Raw genomic sequence first — 12994 nt, 5'->3', positions numbered from 1 at the left:
GATCTGGATATTCCTGTTATATGTGAACTAAATAGCGAAAACATGTAGGTAAATATATTCTTAATTTTGTTGCCTCCATCAAAAGCAGCAGTAAAATATTTATTTTAAATGTAAACAATATAGAACACTTAGATATAATTTAAATATGTATATTAGCTCCTATTGTCATACTTTTAACAACCAACAACATTTTTTATTGGCGGGTGAAAGTAATATGAACTCTGGCTTCATAGTTGTTGCTGTAAACTTTGGATATAGCAGATGATTTTATTTGTTGCATATACAAAGTCAACACTGTATTTCAGGATGAACTGACAGACTACACAACATGTCTTACCTTTATAATAATTCATCTGATAAAGCACACACAAAGCATGCATACACAAGCAACACAGACATGCGTAGAAAGGCGCCCACACAAATTCACAATCCCATACCTCAATGTACACAGTGTAGCTTTTAAGTATAACGTTGCTGATCTCAACACAGTCTGCTACAGTGTCAAACTGCAGGGGGACAACAAAATAAACATTTAGGGTTTTGACAGTAAATATAGAAAATGGTCTTACTGTAGGACGGTCAGGGAGGAACACTGAGCTGGAGTGATGTTTAGAGCACAACTCAGGACAGGGCCTCTGAGAGACAGAAAGAAAAAGAGAGAGAGAGAGCGAAAGATAGACAGATAGGCAAATATGAGAGGATGGAGAAAGCAGATATTAAAAAAAAAATGTAACAGAAGAGATTGACAGTGAATGGAAAAAAAGCAAAAAGGATATTTAAATAAAAAAGTGTATTAAGTGGGATAAATTGAAATAAAGTAGTAGTAAATAAATCATAAAAAGTTAGAAAGTAAATGAATAAGGTAATTAATCAACTAGTGGAAAAAAGTAGATAATTTTGTTTAAGGAGCAGTGCTGTTGGTAGTGACTGGTAATGGGTGATTTGAGAGATAACGAGGGATGATGACAAACTTAAATATACCAGATAAAATGTTCCCATTTATAAAATGCTTTTCATAGGCATGAGAAAACCCGCTGTATAAACAAATGTCATAGTTTAATTTATGTAAAACCATCAAACAAATGAAAACTTAAGTTCCAGAAGTTTTTTTTACTGTTGGCATACAAACGTGTAAAGGGTCTGCTAAAACTGAACCGGTTACTCACTGATATGGTATCAGCCACAGAAATATATTTATATTCTAAGAACTTTTCAGTAACAGTTGATGTTGCAGCCCCCTCTGGTGGAACATAGATAAAGAAACAGCTGCTCTTAAAAAGACACCCTTTTCTAAATTGTACAATCTTCAGAAAAAAAGACTTTTGATTCAGTTACCTAGTGAGTTTAAGAAATCAAATACAATACTTATGCAACAGCCCCCACCTTCCGTTTTATAAGCCCTAATTTTGCTTCAGCTTTCACCTCTTTGTAAACCTGACTACCTCTCTCTGTCTCTCTTACTGCCTTCTGCCCTACTATCATGTTATTGTTGTTCAATGTGCGTCTTGTTTCTCTGCTCCTCTCACCATGTACGTCTCTCCCCCAGACTTCCTCGTCTTCTGAAGCATGACCAGCGGGGGGCGCTCTCTGGCTGATGGATTTTTCCTCAGGGCTCTAGAGGGGAGAAATGTGATTCACACCCTTTTGTTCTTAGTCTTCCTCAAATTAAACTGTATGTGTTTTAACATAGATGGTGTTGTGTTTTGTAAGTACAAGTTTAGTTTGCTTAGTTTTACGTATTATTGCAGTTAAATTGCAGAGTACCTGAGAAGAAGAAATTCCATTCCATTCTATTCATGCCTTAAACCTTTTACATGCTGCGTGTTATATTAGAATACCTTTGTAACACAAGGCCCAGCAGTATGGCTAGCAGAAATAGACCCAGCAGGGTTAACAACAAGATGAACCACAGCTCAGAGTACACTGGGGTTGCTGACAGGTTCACATCTCTTTACCACTGTCTTCAGGCTCAAGAGGATCTGCGAGAGAGAGAGAGAGAGAGAGAGAGAGAGAGAGAGAGAGAGAGAGAGAGAGAGAGAGAGAGAGAGAGAGAGAGATTTAAACTATATGTTTCATTCTATGTACTTTTTGTGTATGTCTTAGAAAATTTCACTGAATTGAAGCGAGTAATATTCAGATTCAGGTTTGATTTTACACAAGGATTGATTCCAGCAGAGAGTGTTTGTGCGTGCGTGCGTGCGTGCGTGCTTGCTGCGTGCGTGCGTGCATGAATGCATGCGTGGGTGTTACCTAAGCCTGTGGCAGGGCTATATCTGATGGTGGGAGTACTGGCACTGCCACCTTTTGTGGTACAAGTCACCTGAAATGATAGAGCTAAGAACAGAGGGAGAGAAGAAGAGACGCCGCAATGATAACATTTGTTAATCCTGTGAAACAAAGTTAGGCTTAGAGGCTTCAGAATCATCAAGTATATTTATAGTATATTTTTATGTATTCATTCATTTTTTGCATTCCCCTATGCATCAGCAGTCTAATAACACACCATATTTTGTTACTGCCTGTATAAATGTATATTTCTGCTGTATTGTATATCTGTAGAGGTAAAAATCCCTCCTAAAGTGTGTATAGTTATCTGTTACCACCTTGAATACATTTGTAAGTGGATATATGTGTGTTTGGTGTTTGTGTGTGCGTGTGTGTGTGTGTGTGTGTGCGCTCTCTCACTTTTCTGTGAGGTGCGCGGAATATGGAGATCGCTGTAGAAGCCGGTATAGACCCTCAGCTGGCTCTCTGTCACACTATACTCCTTCAGGTAGCCGTTGAGGGAGAAGGACCCTGTCCAGTCCAGCCAAATAACTGTCAGGTTGCTGCCCACAGAGAAAGGAGACACATACTGGGGAGCTGGAGGGGGGCGAGAGAGAGGGGGGGGGAGAGAGAGAGAGAGAGAGAGAGAGAGAGAGAGAGAGAGAGAGAGAGAGAGAGAGGTTACAACTTTGGATGGGTTTTTGTTTATTTAACTGGTTAGCTGGGAGAGTTGAGGGATAGGATACATTTGTTACCTTCGCTGAGTGTGGTAACTGTAGTCCAGTTGGAGGCAGTGCTGCCCATGTTGTTGAAGCAGGCAGCTCTCAGCTGATAGGTGGAGTATGGTTGGAGACCTGCACAAATAAGTTCAGTTGTTTATCTACACAAAACACACAACACGGACAGACAGACAAACAGACAACACACTACGTAAGTTCCTTTCCCCAGACCTAAAATGATGGGTCTGTGAGCTGATGAAGGCTTGCAGTCTCTCAGTTCAGATCAATTATTCTCACCTGTGTCCTAGTCATGAAGCTTGCTTAAGTCTTTATAGCTCCCCCAATTGTGTATAATCAATGGGTTACTCACTACTGAGAATTTACTGGGAAGTGTAATTGGTTTTATAATTGTGGTCATTGTTTCTCTTTCTTATTCTAGTTTTGGTACTCATGCGAATATCTTTTTTTTTTTTTTTTAAATGTGTTAGGACAGCTTAGTGTTATTATGCATTTTTAAAATATCTTGACTTGACATAGCCACGGAGTTACCTGTCACATTGTAGCTGTTTCTTTTACCAAAGAAACATATTTCTTTTGGGCCTTCAACACAAGGGAGGGGTACAGGCTGGGGGGGCTGGGGGCAAGGGGATCTGAGATGTAGCTCACAGCTGGAAACAGAGATAAAGAGAGTGAGTGAGCAAATGAGAATGAGATTAGAGTATGTGCATCGTTTCATGCAGCGTGTTTCACTCATTGTGCAAATCTGCGTTGACAATGCACTGAACAATGTGCACTTTTTTGTTTTCTACTTACCTCTCAATGACTCCATTAGGTACCAGAGGCTCGTCCCACTCCAGCTGAACCGAGCGAGAGGTCAGGGTGACGGGGCGAGGAGGAGGCTGGTGGGCTGGGGGGGCAGCCAGGGTGCGGAGCTCACTCAATGGACCCTGACTACAGCACTGTTAAATGTTGAAAACCGAGAAACAATCTCCATGTTGGCATATTGTGTATATAGTTTGTCTTCATAAATTCTGCCACTGTACTGCACTTGTACAGTCTCATATGTACTCAGTGGTGGAAGTGCATCTGTGCAAGTATTTTACAGTAAAAATATGCTTATCTAAGGCAAGCAGTTACATTGTGGTAAATATATCATTACATGCATATTACTCAAATGGGAGTAAGCTTAATTGCCCTGCAAAACAATACGTCTCCAAATTAGTGATGCTATCCAAACTGAAGACCACCTTTCTTTTCCAAGAAACATTTCAAAGAAAACCTAAATGGATTATCATTTATTCAATGTATCTATACATCTGTCAAATCTCTCATTGTACTAGTCTAAGGTGCTATTTTGGAACCAGAAGGCGAGATAACCAGAATCTGTGATCTCACTTTCATGACAAAGTTTATTACCTGATAGCAGGTGCAGGCTTCTACTCCTACCAAGTATCGGGTGTAAGGATGCAAACCATGGAGTGTCTGCTGATGGGATGTACTCTCTGAAAGCTACAGGAAGGGGAAAGTGTGAGGGTGAGATATGTTTACATTTAGGGTGGTCATATAATTGAGAAGCAAATATTTGATGTGTGAGGAGAAAGAAGAAAAAACAGGAGAGGGAGAGGAGGGAATGAGAGTGAGTGATCACAGAAACGGGGGCTGTAGTTTCAGAAAAGGGAGGAAGACAGCAAAGAAATCTATTTGAGAAACTCAGAACAAGTTATTAAACAGTGTATTGTTTTAGCAGTATTACAGTATGTGCTTTACCAGAGTTTGGTTGTTGTGGTTTACTGAGAACACTCTGTAAAGGCTAACAATCCCATTGGGTCGGGCTGGAGGATGGATGTCCACCACTGCTGAGGTTGCCGAAACACGCAGAAAAATAGGCGTGCCTACTCCTTCAGGTGGGGCAGGTCCTGTTCTCCCACTGGCCCAAGGACTAGCAGCACGACCGGCAGAATTCACTGCCCACACCTGTCGGCCAAAACCACATATTAGTTAATAATATGATTTAATTCACATTTATAACTGATGGTGAATAATGGAGAGAACATCGGAGACAAAGTGAGAGCCAGGCATAAACTTTGTTCTCCCATCATTAGGATTTTAGATGCATTTTAATGATGAAAGCTTCTCTTAATTATCCAGTATCCACCGGACCACCAAAAAGGATATAAGTCAATTCATTGGATCATCCATCAAAACTACCATCAACAGTGAGAGCAAAACCTTTTCAACATGCAACCCAACACTAACATATCTGCATGACAATTACTTTTCACCTTCATCAAGGAGTTAGGAGTTACACACACACACACACACACACACACACACACACACACACACACACACACACACACACACACACACACACACACACACACACACACACACACACACACACAAGTAATCTTATTTGTGTGCTTGTGTTGGGTATAATTAGAGGGTGTACACAGCACAGGGTCAGGCAGGGTGGAGATTTGCATGTGTAAGTCATCTGTAGCCTGTCAGAAGTAGCACAGAAGGCAGATGGATGGGCCTGAGCTTTACTGTTGAAAGTGTGTGTCTGTGTGTGTGATGTGTTGTTTGTAGCTGTGATGGCGAGTTTTGTGCGTGTATGCTTGTGCATGCAAGTGTGTTAAGAGTTGAATTAACCTCAATAATAGTCAATTAGGCTGTGATCAATCAGACTGATTGATCTAAGTGACAGCACAGATGGACTGAGATGGGAGATGGGGAAAGAAGAATGGAAGATGGAGAGACTGTGAATGGGGAAGATGAGGAGGACAGAAAGAAGGGTGGACAATGGGGCTCCAAATGTATCTGCTTGTATAGTTTAGTTTTGCAGATAGGATTGTTGTTTTGTAGCAGTATTTGTAGCAGTTGCATCATTGTGTGCATGCAAATGTATCCAGAAAGGAGTAACTGAATGCAACCTTTATATTCACTTATTAAAATCACTTTACACAAACACAACATTTTAGTGTCTAATCTAATCCATTAAACTCAAAGAAGGACGGACACATCTGCCCTTGAAGACTTATTTGGGGTATTGTGTATTAATATTTGTGTGACTTGAATAGCTTCCTCCAACCTGGACTTGTCCACTGGCCCGTGAAACTGTCTGTTGCTTTAAAGGGGATGAGAGGAGCTGATGTGATTGGCCATTGTTGTGGCCCTCAACAACTCCACCTGCTTTTACTGCCCTTTTTCTGCTAATAATGTATTTATTCTGCTCCATTCTCTTTTCCACTTTTCAAATGTGGCACATGTTTGTGCAGCATCTTGTTTGTGTTTCCACCTAATATGTGTTTGTTATACTAACTGATTAATTAACGGTGCATTCAGAATGACAGCAAACCCTTGAGCAAAACACTGCAAGGGTCTGCGTTGGTGTTGACTATGAGGTGCTGGTAAGGAGTAATATGAATAAGGAAGTCCCAACATGGCATTTATTCTTCTTTGAGGCAGACCTTCAAAACTACAGCTGAAATAAATCCAATCTTACTAACACACATTGCAGGGTGTTCTACCTGGTAAGGATGCTTGCATGTATGTCACTTGCCAATTGAGAGTGTTGCAAGAGCTGCGACAAAAGGACAGGACAAGAGTCTGTGTGGAGAAGTGAGAAGGCTGGGTGTATGGATAGAAGGAAGTAGATAATGGACATGCTGTCACTCTGATAAGGAAAAAGGTCAGAGAGAAGCGTGCAGTTAACGGCTATGAGATCTCTTCATAGTGTTTGTGAATGTGTGTACACTAGGTATGAGACATTAAAGCTTTCATTATATTGTTGTTTTAAGTATCTACCCAAATAATGGTTGTACTATACTTTTTTATATAATAAAAAAGTATAAATATTGAACTTAAGAAATGATACAACATGTCTGGTTAAAAACCCGGGGAAAAACTGAAAGGTGAAAGAAAAACTTTTCTACTTCTCATACGTAGTTACCGCAGAGAAATGTGACTTGACTTGTTGCTTAAAAGAGTTTCAATTAAATTAGCTCCTGCCATCACATAAATTTATAACTGCAGCAATAAAATATTTCTACCCAGCAACAACCATGTTCTTCCCCTAGCAGCAACACAGTTAAAGCCTCAACATGACGCAAGGCTTGTGGGTTTGATTAAGAAGTTTGTGCCACATAGACAGAACAGAGCGAGAATCTTCAAAACTAAAGTCAGTCCAGTTCACCTTGCCCTTGTTCCACTGCTAAAAGGTAGAACTCATCACTTGGTCGTTATATCATCCACAGACTTTTTATTGCTTTCTCTCGTCTCTTGTCCTCTCTTCTCCTATTGGGCCATGATTTGGCTTATTAGACACAAAATAAAAAATATACCCTGTTAGCTACCATGGCAGCAAATGAGCCACCATGGCAACAAATGACTTCAGGAAGCTACGAGCCAAAGTTTGAGCGTTGTTATTGGATGGTTGGACTGCAGACTCGATCTGAGCACTCTGATAGGCCAACAGAGCTACTTGGCGGGTGCATCTACTTGGGGTGAAGGGGCTAAGTTGTGTGAAAGTGGGCAGTAATTAAAACCAAGCATAAAGCTGTCAATAGGAGCTTATGACCCAGTGTAATTAGCCTAATATGATTTCTCTCTCTGCACTGTGGTGTGCTAAACTGAACTGACTTATCGTCCTTGTGTACGCCTGAAACACAGAGAGAAAGGAAGAGAGCCAGATAGGTACATAGACAGATTAACAGCTAAATAAAAACACAGCCAGGCAGATGCAGAAAAAAACAGACAGGTAGGTAGGTAAAAGGACCAACAGGATCGAGAGGCAGACACTGAGAAAAAATACAAGTTATTGCTTGAAAATTAAGACAATACACAATTGATAACTTTACAATCTTCACTTAACCGTCTCTGACACACACACACACACACACACACACACACACACACACACACACACACACACACACACACACAACACACACACACACACACACACACACACACACACACACACACGTTTACATGCACAGTTTGCAAACACACTACTGTGTACACGTGTTTATGGACAACACACATACCTACACCTTGTCCGCGTACCACAATCCCCCACTGACAAATCCTCAGGGGACGTGTAGCGGTCACCATTAAAAGGTCTTTCCAATACAAGCTCTGTTACCAAGGGGCCTAACAGTTAATTCGATTGGCTGGCTGGTAATCAGGAAGTGGGGTGCTCTGAGGGCCCAGTGATTAATGGCTCTGTTGCCCGCCCGTCATCTCCCAAAGCTCCTCCCTCCCTCCCTCCTCCTGTCATAAATTAGGACCCTCGTAAATATAGACGGCACCACAATCAGGCAAACTCAATCAATTACACAAGTTCTCTGGCCTCAGCTCGTATGTCTGACAGGCAGGAATGCTAATGTTATTGTTGCTTCCAAAGGGCTAGCCTGTCAATTAGCGTATCAACGCACAGCACAACAGCATGAATATGTACGCCATCATTTAACACCTGTCTGATTACTGGGCTTGAGTGTGTATGTCTGTGTATGTTGGCGTGTATGGATAGACTATATCAGTTAAGATGTGTGCGTGTGACTGGACTTTTGGAAAACATTTCATTGGGAAAACAGGCTACATTTTCTAATGTTTCAGCCACATCAGATCTCAACTTCAAATTAGTTTTCCACTGATCACAATAATACGTTTTACTTTGTTTTTACATTCCTTGCAGAGGACAATAAGTAATCCTATTTCTGTATATGCAAAACCCATTCACACATTTTGTGTTAATTCTTATTTTCTGTAATTCTTATTTTCTTGAAAAAATACAGTACATCTATTCTATTACATGTTTTATACTTCTGAATAATAAGTGTTTTTTCAAAATAAATAATGTCTGTAAAATTTAAACTTGAAAAATGATATACAAATTTGTTGAGCTATGTTGCTCCTGAGCAATTTAGATATATTTCTAATACAAATAAGAACAAGAACTAAAACATTTAAGGAGTGCTACTCTGTTTTAGTGACTACAGAAGGATTGGTTTCCATTTCCTCTCAGATCTGGATACATAGTCATAGATCAACTGCGCCTCGCCTATAAAGTGGACGAGAGCAGGCGGCAGGCGGTGACAAAAATCCGCTTTCAGGTTGGACGGATTCCAGCCGATTTCAGCAGCCTTCAGGCTGAACAGGAAGCGACAAAAACATTGTGGTGCGATTCCGATTCAATAAAATGTTATCAGACCCATATATCAGCTTGTACACAGTCTCTAGTTGTTTTGATTATGACAGAGTATCTGTCAAAATGCTCTACATGTGATCTGTTGTTGATGTTAATTAACAACACACTGTAGATGGTCTGTGATCTAAACAGATTTAGTCTCTCTGACTTCTAAACGTAACTATCATCCACACAATAGGTGTTCTGTAAAGAATAAGACAAATAGCAATTAAAATCCCTCCGATTCAAAATCAATAAAAAGTTTATACAAAACGTCATCATGTTGAGTCGATTGTGAACCAATCAGCTGTTAAATCAGTTGAGAGGCCGGCGTTTCCCAGCATGCTCTGGGTCCGCCTGGGTCTTGCACTCGGTGAAAAGCAACTGCAACCGCCTTGCTCTCATGAGATTATCATTGCCTACGTGTGGATGAAGTCAGAGCAAGTCGGGATCAAGTCGGACATAATTCTGCGCAGACCTGTCTCATCTCAAAGGAGCCTATTAATTCAGTCAAGTGAAGTTTACCAGGACTAACCAGTTAGTATTTGCAGCAGTTCTGGTTTTTTTAAACAAACACACACACATATAAATGCACAGAGCATTGTACCTGGTACTGGTATACAGTATACGACTGGAGTGCTTCATCTTTGAAAGTAGTAGAGATATTCCTGTAGACAAGTGTTGCTGCATCAGTGGTAAGGTCCATTCTGCGGTACACCTCGTAATGAAGAACTCTACCATTTGGCTGAGCTGGAGGGGACCAGGTGAGTAGAAAGGTGGTCTCTAGGCCTGTGTGTGTGTTGGGCTGGAGATCTAACAGTGGCACTGTTTGTCCAGCAGGGGGAGCCTCAAGAGTGAGTGCAGATGACCAGTCACTGGAGGAGCAGCCCAGCGCAGTGCAAGCCTCCACCCTCACTTCATACCTACACACACAGAAAGGCAGGCACACGTTTTTAAATGCAATAGTCAGTGATATCTGTGTATTGTGTAAGGGACAGTTGTGAAACACAAACACATGTAACTTAAATACTCTACATTGTTGACAACGATAGACCATAATAGCAGACTTAAATCTGGAAAACATTTACTGACAATCAGCCATACAAATCACACCCTTGCAAATCAGTAAACTACTTGGAGAGTTTAGAGACTGTGACTTGCTGTCTCTTGAAACTCACAAATTATGGGCTATATAAACAAAACAATGCATTATTAAGCAGTTGTATATTGCACCTATTTCTTGTGTCAGATGTATTCAGAAACTGATTTTAATGGGCAGTAAAAGAGCTGAACATGTATTTCCAAACTACAAACCATCAAAGCCAGGATTGTAGCCCAGCAAAATGGAGTAGTTGTCCAATCAAAAATCAGGTAATAAACAGCATATTTAAAATTACGTTGATCTCAACCAAATGTCAATTGAGCCTTAGCAGACAACCAACATTAGGATGTAACTTATTTGGATGTACTGTTGTTTTTTTTGGAGAAAGAAAAAAAGGAGGTGATAGAGAGGAGGGGGATAAAAAGAGAGAGAAGATGAAGATGAGTTAAATGGATAGAGGTCATCAGAGAGGGGGAGCGATCTTTAGATGATAAGGCTGATGAGCTTTTATTATCTGAATTTAATCACCACCTACACACATTCACACATACACAATCACACAAGCACACTGGTACACACAGAAATAGACACAGGTCTACACTTCTGTCTTCAAGGTTGTGTACCTTTTCTTTATTTCTCTCTGTCTCTCTCTGTTTCTTGCTTTGAATCTATTTTGAAAGAGGGTTTTCTTTTGTTACCAAGAGATGGCACTCTGTTACTTTCTTGTCTGGTATTTCTCCCCATTTTTATAGTATTTATTACACATGGAAATAGGAAATGGTGTTGTCTTTTGACTGTGTTAGGCAATGCAGTTTAATGAAAATATAAACACAAAAACCCTACACGTTCTGCTTTGACTGACCTGTGGTAAGGAGCTAGCCCATGCAGGGTGGTGTGTCGGACAGAGAAGTCACTGTCCCCTGGAGTGAACACAACGCTGGTGATGCTGAGCTGGACTGGATCTCTTTGATACACAGTGTAACTCACAATGTCTCCATTAGGACGGGCTGGAGTACTCCACTCTACTCTCAACTGGAAAGACAAACATCATACGGCACAAAGACTTTTTAAAAACATATTTAAAGACAGTAGGAAGATAAACCTCAGCATTAGTGATGTCCTGATTGAGTGTTACTTATATGGACTGAATAGATGAATGACTCACCTGGTATGGTCCCAGAGGCGTCAATGTGGGAAGACCAACGCCAGAAGGAGCTGACGGGTGAGTCTTTGCTGCGGCTGCCGCGCTGCTCACTGCCCCTTTGCTGTTGTTGGCCCTGACAACGTAGCTGTATTCCACGCTTGGCACAAGTGTGAAGTCATGGTAATGGGTTTCAGTGCCGACATAGATAACTTCGCCATCTCTGCGGAGCTCATATCCTGTGATGATGCCATTAGGGTGCTCTGGTGGTCTCCAGGTTACCTCCACTGACTCTGGGCCAGTTACCTTCAAAGGAAGGGTCAAAGTTCACATCATACAGAGCTACAGTTAACACAAAACAAATAAAAAATAAAACAGAATGTTACCCAAATAATAATATCATCAATAATAATAATAATATAATGTGTAAAATTTGAAATAAATAATTTTTCTACTGATTATCAAATAATCAGTGTTGAGGAGGTTTTGCGAATTTGTGCAAGTTCTATTGAACAGAAATTGTTCTGGCTGAGCTGTGAAATGTCCAAGCATGTTCAATTTCCTTTGAATCCTTCTGGATTGAAATCTACAGATGTACAGTAGGTATTGCACAGCAGGTAACAGAGGTTACACTGGAAGTCTAAAATAAACAAACACACCTTAAGAGTCGGGGCAGACAGGCCAGTGGGAGGAGCCTCCCCAGTCATAATGGATATTGTGGAGCTGGTGGTGCACCCACCGCGGGTACAAGCTAAAAGGACCAGATGGTACGACGTGTGTGGCAGCAGATCTGACAACACTGTATTTAGGTCTCTCCCACGATAACTTTCTTCGTTGTTCAGTTTCAGCACATATTCAGTCACCTCTCCATTCTGTGTCTGTGGCTTACTCCAGGACATGTTTATACTAGTGGATGCAATGCTGTCCGCTGTGGGAGCTTCCACTGTGGCAGGTGGAGCCTCTAAAGTTGTGATGTTTGTATGTGGGCTGGTGACGCATCCTTCAGACGTGCAAGCTATGATTGAGTAGCTGTAGAAAAGAATAGAATAGAAACAAAGTTCTTCTCCATCAAAAATAATTAATATGTTTGTGGTTAGATGGAATCCCCAAAAGAAAGCACTCAGGTTAGTTCATTTGAGACAACACAATGATATGAGTAAAGACAAGCAATACCTATATGTTGAAAATGGCAGAAGGTTGTTGTCGGTGTAGCTGAGGACAGTAGGGTCAAAACTAAATGAGAAACTGACATTGTTTCTCAGAATCCTGTAGAACTGAAGTTTCCCATTGGGCTCCAAAGGAGGAGTCCAGGACACCAACACCTCACCGGGCTGGCCTTGGAGGTGACTCACTGTTGGGGGAGCTAGACCACAAGGAGGGGCCTGTCTGGTTGTCACAGTTACCCAGGGGCTGTTGGTGTGTCCGGCTGGGTTGTGAGTCCAGACACTGAACTCGTACTGTGTCCAGGGACGCAGACCAGTCACTGTGTATGAGACGGTGTCAGCAGGTTGTGGGGATGATTCTCTAAACAGCACCTGTTGGATGAGTTAAGGTTGGTGAGTTGTACGGTGTAT

General features: G+C 41.2%; 1 protein-coding gene across 1 annotated transcript in view; it reads right to left on the bottom strand.

Moving 5' to 3' along the window:
* Positions 1 to 12994, bottom strand: part of ush2a (Usher syndrome 2A (autosomal recessive, mild)) — a 221377-nt gene that overhangs the window by 2832 nt on the left and 205551 nt on the right. Inside the window, 16 exon segments of the mRNA XM_032520470.1 lie at positions 570 to 635; positions 1527 to 1614; positions 1839 to 1947; positions 1950 to 1979; positions 2251 to 2334; positions 2686 to 2862; positions 3021 to 3119; positions 3534 to 3652; positions 3798 to 3943; positions 4401 to 4493; positions 4752 to 4958; positions 9785 to 10100; positions 11142 to 11311; positions 11445 to 11726; positions 12080 to 12449; positions 12594 to 12955. Coding sequence (XP_032376361.1) covers positions 570 to 635; positions 1527 to 1614; positions 1839 to 1947; positions 1950 to 1979; positions 2251 to 2334; positions 2686 to 2862; positions 3021 to 3119; positions 3534 to 3652; positions 3798 to 3943; positions 4401 to 4493; positions 4752 to 4958; positions 9785 to 10100; positions 11142 to 11311; positions 11445 to 11726; positions 12080 to 12449; positions 12594 to 12955 — 2718 coding nt within the window.

Source organism: Etheostoma spectabile, chromosome 1 (genome assembly GCF_008692095.1).
Source record: "Etheostoma spectabile isolate EspeVRDwgs_2016 chromosome 1, UIUC_Espe_1.0, whole genome shotgun sequence".
Lineage (NCBI taxonomy): Eukaryota > Metazoa > Chordata > Actinopteri > Perciformes > Percidae > Etheostoma > Etheostoma spectabile.
This window is presented reverse-complemented; position numbering and strand designations above follow the sequence as displayed.